The 17,646-nt window shown below is 35.6% G+C and overlaps 1 protein-coding gene and 2 long non-coding RNA genes across 8 annotated transcripts; 2 read left to right on the forward strand and 1 right to left on the reverse strand.

Annotated features, from left to right (window-relative positions):
* The first annotated feature begins 8,433 nt into the window (after positions 1–8,433).
* LOC101744454 (glyoxylate reductase/hydroxypyruvate reductase) lies at positions 8,434–17,387 on the forward strand. 6 transcript variants are annotated; one of them, XM_062676868.1, is made up of 8 exons: positions 8,434–8,546; positions 8,819–8,963; positions 10,191–10,330; positions 10,848–11,037; positions 14,265–14,428; positions 14,800–14,964; positions 15,580–15,705; positions 17,182–17,387. In XM_062676868.1, the coding sequence occupies exons 2-8, from the start codon at positions 8,893–8,895 to the stop codon at positions 17,298–17,300; spliced, it is 975 nt and encodes a 324-aa protein (XP_062532852.1). In that variant the 5' UTR covers positions 8,434–8,546; positions 8,819–8,892; the 3' UTR covers positions 17,301–17,387. The 6 variants fall into 6 exon arrangements, with proteins under 6 accessions (XP_062532852.1, XP_062532856.1, XP_062532862.1 ...); XM_062676872.1 differs by having other exon boundaries at positions 8,530–8,612; XM_062676878.1 differs by lacking the exon at positions 8,434–8,546 and adding an exon at positions 8,649–8,664.
* LOC134201830 (uncharacterized) lies at positions 11,757–12,715 on the forward strand. Its single transcript, XR_009977087.1, has 2 exons — positions 11,757–12,030; positions 12,209–12,715. It is a non-coding gene; the product is annotated as an uncharacterized LOC134201830 (long non-coding RNA).
* Positions 12,714–13,976, reverse strand: LOC134201822 (uncharacterized). Its single transcript, XR_009977076.1, has 2 exons — positions 13,509–13,976; positions 12,714–13,179 (listed from the first exon to the last, which is right to left on the reverse strand). It is a non-coding gene; the product is annotated as an uncharacterized LOC134201822 (long non-coding RNA).
* Positions 17,388–17,646: the final 259 nt, after the last annotated feature.

Here is a 17,646-nt window from a genome sequence, read left to right on the forward strand (position 1 = left end):
GACTTTTACAGTGGACTTTTTGGAGGATCCCGAGAAGTTACGTTGAGCGGCATAGTTTCATTTTCCCACATTTATGCACTTTCACAGATACTAAACAGTTTATAAACCACCGTTATTACATATTTAAACCTGAAGAAAAACTAAATAGACAAAATAAAACAAACTAGAGGTCCCGTAGTAGTCGAAATTCGACTATAATTAATTGGAATTGTATTGTAGTTCATACACTATTAAGATTGTATTTTATACTTCTATAATCACAAATTTCGCCAAGACTACACTATAAAAAATATTAACAAAGACAAATAATATTTAATCTATTCTCAATTTGACAACAAACGTCAAGAACAAAAGCTTGACAATAAATTTTAATATAGTATGCATGCGTGTGTGCGTCAAATATATGGTACGTAGTGTGTGTAATGTTTTCTTTATCGATTTAATGTATCTTTTATGCATTATTTAAAAAAAATATTAGCATTGTGCAATTCTTCTCTATATTCTCTATAAGTGTGGAAAATTTCATACTCCTCCGTCCGCGCAATTTTCGTAAAAAGGGATACAAAGTTTTTGCTTCACGTATTAATATATAGATCACACAACTTCACTATGCGCGTTCCCGCCAAAAAATCCTATGAAACCTTATACTATAAAGTGACTTTGTTTTAAGAAAAACAATAATAAATATGAAAACAAGAAATCGTAATGAATGAAACAAAATCATTTGTCTAAATTGAAAGATATATAATTAACGTGTATTTATTAATGTTATTTTATAATATTACATCTTTAACGATCGATTCGTTAAAGTAATTTCACACATTGTGTCCATAGCGTGTCGCGATATTAAATATAACAGTTTTATTATTTTTTTGTTAATCCAGAAGGCGTGCGAGTAAAAGTCAGTCATATGCAATGTTCGTTGGCTCACCTGTCCGCAAGGTGGCGCTTTCGCGACCCCCGAACAATGCCACCTGTACCATCAGGTGCTTCTAACGTAACGCCTAATTTTACAACATCTTTAGTAGCAGATCGACCACTTTAATTATATAAAACTACAACTATTTGATTGATAAAAATTGTAATGAAGTAGCCATCATAAATTTATAATTAAAGGCTTTTTTTTTCTAACGTAATTGGGCAAAGGTATTCAAAGCGTAACTGGCTAAATAGCTGCAAAGTTCATAGACAATAACATGAATAGTAATAAAGGAATGAAACTGAACTATCCCGCTAGGTCTAAAAGGTCTAAAGTAGTTAAAATACTGGTGAGGTGTGGTAAAAATGAGGTGTAATGATAAACCACAGCTTACGGTTGATGGTAGCAGTCATAGGCAACACCTCAGAAGCTAACGATTTTCATCCCTTCTTATCTTCTTATCCCATCATCTTATCAAACACATAACAACGACTGCCATCTTTTTATTGTTTTCATTTTATTAACATACGTAACCTTACAGATTCTACGCTAATGATGCTATGAATGCTATGAAAACTATGCTAATTTATCGCTCGTTCATCTTAAAGAGTATTCCGAACAATTTGAAGGTTACCATTTTAAAACGTTAAGAACAAAGGAAAGATAAGTACATCCGCTATTCTGCAGTTGTTTCGGATGCTGGCGACAGTGTGGCGCCATAAGCGATCGATAGCTTTACCCGGGTTACCATTTACCTAATCTCATTTCATTGTACGCGGATAGGATTAAAAGGAGAACTTACTTAACTTACAAAGTATAATACCGATTCTAATTGACACGAACAGATGAGCTCATCCGAGGTTGTTCATGACGTTTCCGTCACTCACGCTAAGGCCTATGAAGCTATGAAGCCTATGAATCAATAGCATTACTGTGAAGACTAGGAAAGTTTTAGAAATAAATAAAATAATGCAGTGGTGGCAACTTCTTTCTCCTTTTTTCAGTTTGGCAATTTCAGCTTCTTAAGATGCTATTGTTGCCAATGTCAAGTTGATAAAAATCTTCAATTTTCAAATACGTTTTAAGCACAGGTATTTTATTTTATGAAAATTGCGGCGGAACGAACTAAAATTCATTTATTTGAATTTCTTATACGTTGGGATGAATTGGGATTAAACCTAGATGAAATTTGATGAAACTTGATACTCCACTAAAATGGTGGGAATTCAATTCAGTGGCCTATTGGAAGGACTTGGGCATCCACGTCCATCAATTTTATTTCATTTTCGCAATCTATAAACTTGATGAAACCCTAAATTAACAAATACAATTCAATCTACTTCGGTACACGCGTTCCCGCCAAAAAGTCGCGCGTAATCATTGAGGAGTTTTTTTTTTTTTTTATTACGTACTCACACTTAAAGTATACATCAGACTCCCCTCGAAAGACGGGTATGCGATTTATCTAAACCACCAAATATAGAATAATAGAAATAGAAAAAACAAACGTTGTCTAAGTCCCGAAAAAATTTTGCAAGTTTACAATAATATAAAGAGATTGATTAATATGCATTGAATTAAGTAGAATCAAAATTTCAATTGCATTTCGGTACAATCGGGCAGAGCTGTCTGTTGTAAACAATAAAAGAGCTAATGTTTTCCACGTGTATAGTAAGCACGGTAGGGTACGGTATTGTGGTAGTAGTAGTGGGTATGTAATGGTAGTACCATTTTGCCTAATTCCACTACAAAACAGTATTGCATTCAGTCTGAAGCGTAGGACAATCGTTATACAAAAGACTTAACAACAGTTACACTATAAGTTCGATAAACTATCTATGCCATATAAAACAAAAATGAGTCGAAATGATAGTTTAATAATATGATATTTCATTCCTATTACAACTTCCGACACGATGTCACGATATCATCCGTGCGACCTCCAAAACTGTCACTAACCTGACCGCCTTAGAAACTTTAGTTACGATTCCGAAAAACTATAAAATAATGGCGTACGTGGACTAAAGAACAGATAGAGAACTAAAGTCATCGACATCGCTCAAAGAGTCAGCAACCTGAAGTGGCAGTGGGCTGGCCATATATGCCGTAGGATGACGAGCGCTGGAGCAGACGGGTTCTCAAGTGGAGACGTAACGTGGGACGCCCCCTGGCTAGGTGGTGCGATGACCTCCGAACGGTGGCCGGCAAGAAGTGGATGAGGAAAGCCGTAGACCGGGCTCAGTGGTGAGGACTGGGAGAGGCCTATTTCCACCATTGGACGACTGTGGGCTGTTGATGATAATGATGATGATGTACGTGAACTTATAACTTAATAACTTTTTTTTCCTACCTATTCGATGGTAGCCTAAGAGGCTATTCTAGCTACGCCCGGACGGGTAGGTAGGCTCACGGGCTCAACCTGAGAGAATTTGCTAACACTAGCCCTAGCAAGAGGCCGCGTGAGCGAACACTACACTTCCATAGGTCATGACAAGGCTGTCCTGATACAGTAACTCGTTACTGTTTGAAGGGTGGGGCAGTCGTTGTACTGTTAAAACCGAGACTTAAAAACTCATGTTGCGGCATTATCATAGTTGATATCTATGGGCTGCGATGACCACTTAAAAGCGAGTGGACCGTGAGTTCGTTCATTCATCTATAAAAAATGTTTTTTTTTTATTGCTTAGTTGGGTGGACGAGCTCACAGCCCACCTGGTGTTAAGTGGTTACTGGAGCCCATAGACATCTATAACGTAAATGCGCCACCCACCTTGAGATAAGTTCTAAGGTCTCAGTATAGTTACAACGGCTGCCCCACCCTTCAAACCGAAACACATTTTTTTTTTTATTGCTTAGTTGAGTGGACGAACTCACAGCCCACCTGGTGTTAAGTGGTTACTGGAGCCCATAGACGTCTACAACGTAAATGCGCCACCCATCTTGAGATATAAGTTCTAAGGGTCTCAACTATAGTTACAACGGCTGCCCCACCCTTCAAACCGAAACGCATTACTGCTTCACGGCAGAAATAGGCAGGGTGGTGGTACCTACCCGTGCGGACTCACAAGGGGTCCTACCACCAGTATTCTTAAAGCGATTCGTTTCATGTACCTACCTATGTTTTATTTTTCTGTCAAAATGTTGAACTCTCATCGGTTATGGCAGATTACAGCTTCAATTATTTGCATTCAGAACGTTTTCCTTATTAAAAACGTCTATATATGTACAATATATTTATCGATTCTAATCGTAGGATTAAAAGAATCACAGTCAGTACAGAAAGCTGCTAAGTTTTCGGCGCGCACTATACCGTATTCCCGGTTCATAGCCGACAGTTTGGCGCCAAAGACGGTCGATAATTCACGAAGGCTTCGAAGAATATATAATAAAACTACTATAGGAATACAGTGACAGTAACAGATGGTGCGTTGCTTTCCACAATAAAATGAAAGATTTAATCAGGATTTAATATTAGCTACGACACTTTAATAAACAGTTAACGCCAAGACTATTAGAGTACCTACAATGAAAATTAAAATAATAATTTAAATTTTGATGTAATTTTTATTCTCACAAAGTTTTCAAATACTTTGTACAATATTAATAAAAAAGAGTTTATTTGTAAATTACCGAAATATGTACATACATATTATTGTGTAATAAAAATATCAATAATAATAATAATAAAAATACATACGCAGTCCCCGTTCTGACTTACTCATTTGGCATTATTAAATGGACAACTACAGATTTAGACAAAGTTAATAGAGTGACACGAACTACATGCAATAAACACAATATTCACCACATACATTCAGCTACAGAAAGATTCAATCTTAAAAGGAAATTAGGTGGCAGGGGGCTCATAGACGTAAAACACTTACACAATAGACAAGTACATAACATTCGCACATACATGTACAACAAATCTAATGATAGCCCTATACATAAAGCTCTTACATTAATATCCACATCTGGCACACCCTTGAAACTAAATGATAATAGTTATACTATAGATCCGCCAATAACAGATGAACAAAAAATAATTAGCTGGAAACAAAAAACACTACACGGAAAACATCCTAACCAACTCCAACAAGAACATATAGACTCAGAGGCATCAAACACGTGGTTATCCAAAGGCAATATATACAAAGAAACTGAAGGATTTATGTTGGCCATCCAAGATCAAGTCATTAAAACTAGAAACTATCAGAAGTATATTATTAAAGATCCATCAGTAGTCTCAGATAGATGCCGCCTATGCAACTCAAATCAAGAAACAATAGAACATATAACAGGGGGTTGTCCATTTTTAGCCAGTAAACAGTACACAGAAAGACATAATAACGTTGCAAAACAAATCCACTCACAGTTAGCACTTAAATATAACCTATTAGATGAAACAGAACCATACTACAAATATAAACCTACAAGTGTACTCAACAATGAGTCAGTAAAACTGTACTGGGACCGAGACATCATTACCGACAAAACCACGACAAATAATAGACCGGATATTACACTAACACTAAAAGATAAAAAAATTACATAGATATTGCAATACCTAATTCTGAAAATATAAGGAAAAAATACACTGAGAAAATACAAAAATATATACCACTAGCAGATGAAATACGACAAATGTGGCACCAACACACCGTTAAAATTATACCCGTAATAATTTCATCAACCGGACTCATTCCAAAATCATTACACACATCGCTCTCAGAACTTGATCTTAATAAATATTCATACATCGCTTTACAAAAATCTGTAATAATCGACACCTGTTCCATAGTGCGACGATTCCTTACATCCACTACTCAAACCCCTACAACACTACACAATGAACCAACTCACTTGGCGTAAGCCCGTGCTAGGTTCACACTTACCAGCATTAGCTGAGAAAAAAAATATATCCATAATAATAATAAATCTCACGTATTTTTAAACGGAGTTCAAAACTTGAGTGAAATAAATAGATTTGTCAACCTACCTATGGTCATAATTGCAATACCAAAAAAATCAGCTTCTCCCGCCAAAATAAAACAAACATTAATCAAACCCAGATAGATACATAATATTTTATGTACTTTATTACATTTTATGGTATACTACTAAATTAGAAATGTTTGGCATGTTTCCCGAGAAACGAGATGCTTATAGGAATCTTCAACATTGTCGCATTACAATGTTTAATCCTTGCCAGATGTTCGTTTTGTTTACTTACTTGTAATGTCTGTTTATGCCCTCGTTTTCTTCGCAATAAAACGATTTGAATTTGAAATTGCTATTGCCATTTTTCAAATTGTTAGTCTGCAGAATATATCATTTGAATAATAACGTTCTGCAATATTTGTGTTTTGTTAAAAATAGGTATTGGAATTTTGGACAGGCGTGCTTTTTTGCATCTTCATTTTTATGCCAGGATTATTTTTGGTATGCCAGGAAAATAAGTTGCGCGTAGTTTTGTTTCGAACATGCATTTTTTTTTATTGCTTAGATTTTGCATTTCCACAGACACGGAATCCTTGCGTCGGTTTACTCATTACTGAGGGTCGTGGTCATGGCCTTGAAACAGTTTAAATGTTTCTCTGTCCATGACTCTCTTGGGATGTAATTGTGGTGGGTTCCCACGTCCTTCCACATCAGTATTTCGAAGGGATTTAGTCCTTCACGGCAACTGGTCCCGCTCCGGGTCTCTGGTTGGATCCGGGGGCTGGGTTATTTCCCGCCGCCCAGTGCTTGGCGTTGACGTTTTACGGTAGGAATGTCCAGCTCTACTCAACCCTCCTCTTTTCTCATCCGAGCTTGGGACCGGCAATGGCAGAGTTAACACGACACAGACACAATCGAACAGAGATAGGTAATTAGAGACTAAGCTAAAGCGACATTCCTAGCTTGGATCAGCTTACTTACATTTTCGTGTGAAACTCAAATTCTTCAACATGCGGTTTTTTTTATTAATAAATAGATTATCTATTATACCGTGTTTCACGTTTGAAGGTTTAAAATTGCAATAACCTTTTTAATTAATTTTTTTATTGCCCAGTTGTGTGGATGAGGTCATGGTCCACCTGGTGCAGTGGTCACCGCATTACTGCTTCACGGCAGAAATAGGCAGAGTGATGGTGCCTACCCGTGCGGACTCTCAAAACGTCTTAACACCAGTAAAATTGAAATTTCACTCTCACATCTCAAAGGGGTCTCAAATTGACATTAAATGTTAGCCCCTATATCCGGTCATTGCCATACGGTCTGTGAGCTAGCGAATAGGCTACTACAGCAATAAAAAACATAGCTTTAAAGATGGATCTTAGACGGAAAAATTACAAAAGAATCAATATCATAGCGTTGTCATGTTGCCAGCAGACGACCACGCAGGACATCTGTGTCCCCACATCTGACGGCCATTCAAGAATGGAAATGTTCAGTCAGTATTTATTTATTCACTCTTCATTGCACACTGAAAACACTATGACAAGAGTTTACTTAAAAAAAAATAGTTATGACTTTACATCCTGCAATAAGGTTACTGAAGAAGCTTAAAAATGTAGGTACAACAGAAAATTTAATTTAGTGAAATCTAACTTAAATATAAAATAAACAGTGTGTTTAGTGCGAGTTTTTTAACGTTTTCGATAGCGTAAAAGTTAACTCGTAAATTCATACAAAATGAAATAAAAATGCTAGGATTGCATCACTATATTATATACATATTTATAACGTATGCGTAAGATTATCACTGCGAAAGAATTCCTGACCAAAACTGAACAAGTCTTATCACAGAGCAACCGTAATCCTCTGATGTGGTTTAAGCCGTCTTTTCTTTTTTCCAAAACTCAAATTCCTAATTCAATCGAACATTGTTACGTTCCGTTTTCAGTCGAAAGATAACAAAGAAAATAATGGGGCAGAGAATACTGGTAAATATATTAAGTGTATAATCTATGATACTGGTATCGATCGTAAAATATCGTTTAAAATAAAACACAAACGTAGAGTTGATTGGGTTAGAGGTTAATGTAAAATGTAATGTTAATTAAAGTAATAAAGTAAAGTAAGTAAGTATGTATTTCGGATTAGGGCCTACATTGTAGGCGATACAATTAGAGATTTGTCCAAAATTCAGTGATTTATTCCCCAGTAATTTCTTGATTTAGTTGTCTGATTCCATTTCTATGTTTGATCCGTCTCGAAAGGTGGTTCAGAGAATTTCAATAAATATTGTAATAAAATTTATAATTATAACTACCTATCTACAAATATTAGTTTTTAAGGCGGTCCCATAGATAATAAATACACTTAATATTTGACGATCCCTGCCACAGTTCGACATTGTTCAAATTGTCTTTTGTAGCGCCATCTAGTAATATCGGTGAACACAATAAAAACACAGTAATGCTCCGCTTAATTTAAAGATAAAAATAAAATGCCTTTCCCAAACCAACTTAGTTTTACTATTTAACGATAGATGTCAGTGTCCTAAATTGAAATACTTTCGTATTGTAATGTATAATGATGTAATGATAAATATGAAGGCCAAGCTAACCTAAAAGAATATTTGAATTGATAATTTAGCGAATATCACATAGCAGCGTTGACACTTTTTATACAGTTTTAGGTGAATCAATTTGTCTAGACGCTTAAAGATAGTTTAACGTTGTCATATCGTGAGGGATAATTATAGGTTACCAATGGATCATCTAGATTTAAGAATAAACATTCGTGATTATCTTTATGTTAGCATCTGATTGTCACAATAAAACCAAATAAAATAGATCATCATATCTGTCAAGCGTACCGTGATCGTATTTGTACTAACAGGATATGAACTGTTAGGAAAAATTACGAATAATTGTTTTTTTAATGAGTGAATCATAGTTTAAATTTCAGATACCGCTACGTTGTGCACATAATAAAATATATTACATAACAATTCATCTCTTAGATTGAAGTAGATTAAACAAATGTCACCAAAACGAGTGCTGATTGTCAATGGATCCTATCCCGTTGCCGGCTTGGACATATTCAAAAAGAAGTAAGTGATATCAGTCTATACAATATTAACACGTGAAGCAAAAATGTTGTATCTACCCCTTTTTACGCAAATTGCGTTGACGGAGGAGTATGAAACTTCCCACACTTATATAGAGAATATAGAGGAGTGCAGAATGCTAATATGTTTTTAAATTATGCATTAATAATTAATAATATGTGTGTAAGTACATTAATTCAATATTCAAAACATTACACACTATCATTTATTTGACACATACACACACATATTAAATACCCTATAATAATTACTGTCACACTTTTGTCATTTAAAGTCTGTGGTCAAATTGAGAATAAATTAATATTTTTTATCTTTAATAATATTTGTCTATAGTTTCTTGACGAAATCTGTGATTGTAGAAGTATGATAGTCTTTGACAATAGAACCTTAAAAATATTCTAACTTATTCAATTAATTAATGTCAATTAATTAAAGGCGAATTTCGACTACAGATATACTTTAAACTAGTTTATATTATTATCCTATGATATATAGGTAGTTACTTAAATGATGGCGTAAGGAAATTACTATACTACTACACTGTGACTAGCTATTATAAGATCGTAACATGAAACTACACGCGCACCGTCATTTGTATCGTTTATAGGTACTTTAAAATACTTTAAATATCATAGCTTAAGCAAGCTATTAACACTGGGAGCTCAAAACTCTTTTTATAGTTGCATGAAAGAGAAAGAAGCATTACTCCTCACAAACTTTATAATATTCAATTAAGTTATAACTATTGAAATAGCTAAAGAATATTTTTCGTTATGATATTTTTTTCAAATTTTAAACTGTTCTCCTGTAAAGTTGCAAAAATGTCGCTTCTTTTATTTATTTATTTATTTATTGCTTAGATGGATGGATGGACGAGCTCACAGCCCACCTGATGTTAAGTGGTTACATGAGCCCATAGACATCTACAACGTAAATGCGTCACCCGCATTGAGATAAGTTCTAAGGTCTCCGTATAGTTACAACGGCTGCCCCACCCTTCAAACCGAAACGTATTACTGCTTCACGGCAGAAATAGGCAAGGTGGTGGTACCTACCCGCGCAGACTCACAAGAGGTCCTACCACCTCGCTTAAACCACATAGCTTTTCACTCATCGATTTATTACAAAGAATACACGTAGAAACAAGACAACAGTAGTAGGATTTGTTCAGCTTCGAAATATCAAAGTTAATGTTTGTATTCGTCGTAGCAATGTAGAGACAGAAGTGTTTCCTCATATGGACTATGAGCAGGATTTTATGGAAGTTCTGAAGCTGAATCTTAACGGATACGATGGTTTGATCTGGAATACGAGGCACCGACTCACCGCTGAGATCCTCGATTTGGCGGGTGCGTAAGCTGATTTATCTTACTTATTATTATCTCTCTTGTTTATCTTAGAATCTTCGATTGATAATGATAGCTTTTTGGGGGAATGACAAAGAGAAGATCTTTCATTGAGCGAGTGAAATCGATCGGTAGACTGACGGTCCGAATATTGTTGTTTGGAACTTAAGTATATACATAGATGCAAGTTTATCTTGAAAATTTCGTTAGCGAAATTCAGGCATCTATCTACTATCATGTGTTCTATGATGGGTACTACCATAGAATAATAAACTCTTCCACATGGTAATTAGATACTAGACTAATGTCGAATTTTCGTCTTACTTTGTCTATGATAGACCTTTTTAATATTAATTTTCCACAGCGTCCCATTTTTTCTGATGTATGATTAATTTCTTTTGTATTAGAACCACACTACTTCACATTCGTCCGTCTTTCCTAGCAATACTTTCAACTATCTAGGTAGCTAAATAATTGTCTAATTCATGGGCTAGTTTTCAATAGAGAAATGTCTATGCAGGTCCTCAATTAAAAGCCGTATCGGCAATGGCGTCCGGTATAGATAACTTCGACCTGGACGAATTGAAAAAACGGGGTATACCGCTGGGCAATACTCCTAATGTCTTGAACAACGCTGTAGCCGACATCGCTGTGGGTCTCATCATATCTGCCGCTCGGAAGTTTAAAGAAGGCGTTTCAATGATTGAAAGGTATTTTAAAAAGGCATTAGCAAAATTATCCCACGAGTCCCTAGATCCCTTTGAAGGTCAAGCACAAATCTCAATTTTTCAAAAAAAATAAAAAGTTCAAAATTTTGTTTATTATTTAAAATTATTTATATAAAAGTAATCCAAAACTGTCGAACAAAAAAATAGATCACGCTTGAAAATAAAAAAAAAACAATCTAAATTTAAACAAAACAAAAAATTACTAATATTAACTCAGTTACTGAATATACACATGTATCTATGTATTTCATTGTCAAAGCTATTGCCCTTGTCTTTATCTTTACTTGAATGGTCACGACATGTCTAAACTAGTTCGCTTATAAAGACAATGATCCTAGACATACATCACTAAATACCATGTGGTAACCATATGCCACGTAATATAGTTGCTACAGCTGGTGGCTTAAGTAAAAATAATAATACTAATAATTAGATGCAAAATAAATATTGGGAAGTACAACACGATTACGTTGAACGAAACGGTGAAAAGTGGATTGTGGTCAACAATGCGTGCAGACGTGATTTCCCTAACAATTTTAAATTCTGAGTCGATATCTTTGTCTTTTTACATTGTAGTGTGCAAACATGTAGGTACAGTACCAGGCAATAAATATTGCACATCGATATTTAGAAAGAAAGAGTCGTCTAATTTTGTTTTTGTTGTAGGGCGTTACTTACGAAACACTAACGATCCGGTATCTATGGAGACTAAATGTCAATGGGGTTGGCCGGTTAAAGCTTTTCTCAGATGTCGCCAGCGTAGCTTGTTCCCTTGTCACAGAGAGCCGCCATTTTGTATGTTTTGCGTTCGTGATATTTCGGCATTTTGTGACTTTGATACGGTTCTTATTACTTTCTAAGTAGTGCTAAACAGTTTTACAACATGTATTCCAACTGGGTAGTTAAAGAATTAAAGGAGGAGTTGAGAAAACGTGCTGCATCTTTACGAGGAAAAAAAGTGGATTTTGTCGAAAGGTACAATGTTGATGTTTTATTTTAACTTAGAAAACTTCTCTCAAACTGTTTCCGGTAGCTATAATAATAATATTAAATTGTGTACCTTAGGAACTTTATTCCTTGTAGCATGTGCAAAAAGAATTGCTCTTATTACACACATTACCTACCAACTAATGTATTATTTTACTTTTTTCAGATTAGAGTTATATGACCAAAATTTTACTTTTGAAACAAAATGAAAAAATTGCTCTAGCAAAATATGCTAATATATATGATTTGCTAGTGGAGCCATGTGCCATTTTCATTAGCCAAGAGCGCCCATATTTTGCTGCATCTCCTGATGGTGTGTTGGGCGAAGAAACTATAATTGAAGTGAAATGTCCATACGCTAGAAGAAAACATAAAATAAATATAACAACGGTGCCTTATTTAGAACAACGTAACGGGATATTGTCTCTAAAAAAACCTGCCCATATTATTATCAAATCCAAGGGCAGTTATACTGCTCAGGCAAAACATACTGCAACTTGGTCATTTACACCTACAAGGACATCAAAGTGATTTATGTTGAAAAAGAATAATTTTATAAATAATATGTTAAATAAATGAGATACCTTTTATGAAAATATTTTCAAAGACGCATTGTATGAAAAATATCTGTATTATAACTATACACACTTGTCGAAATAAAAAATCAGGAATATTTTTAATTATTTTTATTGACAATTCCTTATATCATTTGCCATTGGCAAAAGTGTGATTAAAACTAATGAAAACTTAGATGCTGTTTCCAACCCAGTGTAGTATTGCACTATCTCATCGTCTGCAAGTAATAGCTCTGTAGAGAACAATCTTAATGTATTGGATGTTTGAGTTCCAATAGAAATATGATGCCTTGTAATTGTTTCATCTATACTAGAGTTATTATTTTCTATTAAAATTTCTTGTGAGATATTTGAATTAAAATGCACATTTCTGTGTTCTTCAAGGGGTACTATATCTTCACAGTATTGGGAAGTGTTGGGCAGGCTAAAAAGCTGTTTTTAAGGTTACGAGTTTGTAGCCTTTGTTCTCTACTTTTTGTTTCTTCAGAAAATGGTTTCATATTCCATGAAAGTATAGATGGTACAGCACCTTGCTTCAGATATTTATGTTGATGTTTGACACCTACAACACAAAGAAAAACATTTAAATATACTATCACAAGGAAACCTGACCATAGTTTCAAAATATTTATTATTACAATGGATGCAGCGATTTAGATAGAACTTTCAATAATAACAGCTGATAATGAACAACAGCTCATGAGGAATGTGTTTCCTCCAGTTTGATTTTATGTTTGTTAAAAGGTTCCTTACAGCATAAATCTACTTGCAAAATATGTTAGCAACTAACTATTAATATAACTAATTATTTTTGGATTTTTTTTATAAGAGAGCAAAGATGTGTGCTACACCTAGTCATGCATTATAAATATTTGACAGAAAGAAACATACCTGTGTATTTACTAATGTTTTCATAGTCAGATTCCACAAAGTGTTTACGACATAACCTCGAACTTTTTGTGGGAGTACTTTTTTCGCGTCAAATGGCCTTTAACCACAGTCTTCCAATTTTCTTGTCCTTCGGGAATTGATGTACTCCAATTTCTGAGCATATTGGCACAAAACAACCCGTCATTGTGTTTAAAATAATTTCTAATCAAAAATTCCAATACAAATATTGAATGTTATGGGAACAATGCACATCAGCGCCACTTTGACAGTTGCCAACCCCATTAAGTAATATGTGACAAATATAACGCTCTACGAAGCAAATATTAACCGTCTCTTTCCCACGGTCGATGTGCAATATTTATCGCCGGGTACTGTACACAAATATAAGTATTTTATTTTCATTTAAAGTGTTAAGGTATTTAAATGGAACGAAAAACGAAGAATTCGACGAGCGAAGTAACACATAGACACAGCCCACTGAACTGCTCGCCGAATCTTCTCAGTGGGTCACGATTCCGATCCGGTGGTAGATAATAGATTCAAGGAAACGCTGCTCTTGCTAGGGCTAGTGTTAGCAAATTCTCACAAGTTGAGCCCGTGAGCACCCGTGCGCGCCTACTTGAAATAGCCCCGTAGGCTATCAACGATTAGGTGTAGAGCAAAGTAGAAGAATATAAGCAAATTTTAATCTTATTCGACAGAGCGAAACAAATGATTTGATCCATGACGCTTGAATTTCTAATATAATTGATATAGAAACGAGTGGAAGTTCGGCGTTCAATGGATATTAGGACAGGATATCGCGGGCAGCACCGTTGGTGTCATCGGCCTGGGTGGTATTGGACAAGCCGTCGTCAGAAGACTGAAAGGTTTCGACGTGTCGAGGTTCTTATACTGCGGGAGATCTGATAAACCTGAAGGTGGGTTGAGAGAGAGAGAGAGAGAGAGAGAGAGAGATTATGCTTTGTTGTACTCAAAATAAATAAATAAATGCGAAACATTAAATACAAGAAAGTAAAGTTGGCGGTCTTATCGCTAAGATTTTAACCAGTAGACAGCGGCTTGACTCTGCCTCTTGCTGAAGTCCATGGGCGACAATAACCACTTACCTTCAGGTGGATCGTATGCTCGTCCGCCTACAAGGGCAATAAAAGAAAAAAAAGTGTACCACCGTGACAAATAAAAGTTTGAGAATCACTGTTTTAAGTACTATTATTAGTCAGTAGTCGTAATGCTGTCTTGGTCTTTTATTTTAATGCCAGAAAGGAAACAATAATTTTATATTCCACAGCGAAGTTATTAGGGGTGGAGCGTGTGCCACTACAAGAACTGCTGGGGGAGAGTGACTTCGTTGTGCTAGTTTGTCCGTTGACGAATGAAACTAGACATTTAATCAACGCTGACACATTGAAGATGATGAAGAAGAACGCTGTATTAGTTAACATCGCACGAGGAGGTGTGTATCATAGTTTAAACTAACAGATAAACTCTGAGAATTTGAGAACCATTGGAGCTTTTTTTTTTTTTCATAAATCTTTCCAACGCCTTAGCAACGCATTGATTTTGCCAATGTCACACACACAGTATAAACAAAAACGTCCGGTACTTAGAGAAAAAAATAAATTTGATGAGTTTTTCCATAAGGCGAATCTGTGATTTTAAGAACAGCACAAACAAATATGTTAAACTAAGTACTATAACCATGGAAGTTTTTTTTTTCCTACTTTTTTTTACCTACGGGCTCAAACCTGACGATGTTGCTAACACTAACCCTAGCAAGAGTAAGAGCAGTGTTTCGCAGAATCTACCACCGGATCGGATACGCGACCCACTGAGAAGATCCGGCGAGAAACTCAGTGGGCTGTGTCTGTGGGTTAATTTACTCGTCGAGCTCTTCGCCGCAAGCGACGGGTTCGACGGGAACTATGACCGGTGCTTGAGGTATCTAAAAGCACCGTTAGTAAAAGAAGGAACTAAGCCTTCAGCTCTTATCACCTTTAATAACCTTAAGCTGCAAACTGTAGCAAACCTACGGTGGGGAAGGGGTATAAAATTGTGTGTCTTTTCACAGAGATAATAGATCATGTTGCACTTTACGAAGCGTTGAAGAACGAGCAGATATTCGCTGCCGGACTGGACGTGGTGTCCCCGGAGCCGATCCCCGCAGACCATCCCTTGCTGGCCTTGCCGAACTGCTGTTGGTTTGAATTTTAATTTTCTAATTTATTACAGCTTTTTTTTAAAGGATTTTATGACCTGTAACTAAGACCTTTAGGTCAAGCTTAATGATAACTTTTTTATATGAAAAATGATATTATGAAATGAAATAAAGTTGATTATTATGAAACATGACATGAAATGAAATGAAATGAGATGATATGAGATAAAGTATAATCTCAGTAAAATGGTGGTCATTTACTGAAACTTTTTCAGTGGCCTTTTTGGAAGATCTCGAGAAGCTACGTTCAGCGACTTTGTTTCATTTTCCCACATTTGTGCACCTTCACAGATACTAAATAGTTAATAAACAACTGTTATTACGCATTTAAACCTGAAGAAACACTAATTAGACAAAATAAAACAAATCACACAACTTCACTCCTCGCGTTCCCGCCAAAAAGTCCTTTATTACAAATCATCGCATTTGATAGAGACCGCGAAGGCAGAATTTCATATCACCACCTTAAACTTCACCATTCATGCCAACCATTGATATATAAAAACCATATCAATGATGCCAACACTATGTTTCATAAAAACGCGCGATGTAACTAGGACCAAAGTGGCAAAATAGTAGTGAAATAAATCTACATAAGAAGAAAAATTTAAGTAACAATTAGTAAAGGGGTGTAAATAAATTGATGCCGGGTATTTAAGATAGGTAAGATAAAAATTAACATGCATTATCATTACGTATAGGCAGTGCCTTGGCTATGTCTTTGGATTTGCTGATGAGCAAAGTAGTCACAATCGCTCATTTTTTTTTAATTGCTTTTATAGAGAGACGAGTGTAGGGTCAGCTTGGTGATAAGTAGTCACCGTCTCAAATTGACGTCAGCAATGCCAGAGGCAAACACAACCTGCAGCTTACCTACTAAAATTCAATGACAAAACAGTAACGAAACCTATTTATTTATTTATTTATTTATTAAGTTGCACCAACAAAGTGATCATCAATACAAAACATTGACAAATTGACAAAAGTTCATGGCAGATGTCACCTCAATTATAGGTGCAATCGACAGTGCATTAACATCAAAAATAAAAAGAATATACAGCTAAGATTTGAATACATTTCATTCATTGCTTAAGATTAATTTAATTGGGAGATGATCCGCGACAGATTTTTCCTGTAAGTAGTGAGACAATCAGAAAAAACATCTATTTCACTTAAAATAAGTTCAGCACAATCGGACAACTCCGAAGGAACATTGACGGAGACCGCGCTACCGTGGACATTATTGTAGTCCCAAAGGGAAAATATATTTTAAATTCTATGAAAGGGCATACAAAATTAATTATAAATTTCAACTATTAGAGGTAAATTAATTTCGACATCAAAGAGAATGCTGTGATTGTTTTTGGATTTAACCCCTTTAAAAGCGAAATTTCGTCTGCTATACGTAATCTTATTACATGTTAAACACTAAAAAAAAGAACAATTTTCACACAGATATAATACCGCATTTAGGCAGCGCGACAATCGAGACAAGAAACAAAATGGCCGTCAACGCGGCGAAAAACATTATTTTAGCATTCGAAGGAAAAAGTATGTTGTACCCTACATATTAACGTCATCAGCATTTCATAAAAATGATTACAAGTACAGATAACACGTTCGTTGTATTTAAATTGCATATTAAAATTTTTTGAGCAAAATTTTGGGTGGTTTTTTTTCTTCGTGAGTTTTTATTCATGTATCTTTGGTCTTTTTGGCCTTGAGCTCAAAACGCCGGAACATCACTCCACCCGTTCGTGTGGACATGTCCCACTAAAAGCTCAGTACTCAACACCCAAACGTCCGATCCTCCCTGAAAAAGGCGCAGGTGGGAGATGACTAGACTAAATGCCCAATACTAGGCTAGGCTTAGCCTGACCGAGCTGCACGGCGGCAGCGGTAAGTATCACCTCCTTCGCC

This window comes from Bombyx mori, chromosome 3 (assembly GCF_030269925.1).
Source record: "Bombyx mori chromosome 3, ASM3026992v2".
In the NCBI taxonomy this organism is placed as follows: Eukaryota; Metazoa; Arthropoda; class Insecta; order Lepidoptera; family Bombycidae; genus Bombyx; species Bombyx mori.

Bases quoted from the DNA above. Each gene is read 5' to 3' on its own strand.
- LOC101744454 (XM_062676868.1), top strand. From the start codon at position 8,893: ATGTCACCAAAACGAGTGCTGATTGTCAATGGATCCTATCCCGTTGCC. The intron at 8,964-10,190 runs GTAAGTGATATC...TATTCGTCGTAG, and splicing joins TTGGACATATTCAAAAAGAA to CAATGTAGAGACAGAAGTGT. The intron at 10,331-10,847 runs GTGCGTAAGCTG...ATGTCTATGCAG, and splicing joins TGAGATCCTCGATTTGGCGG to GTCCTCAATTAAAAGCCGTA.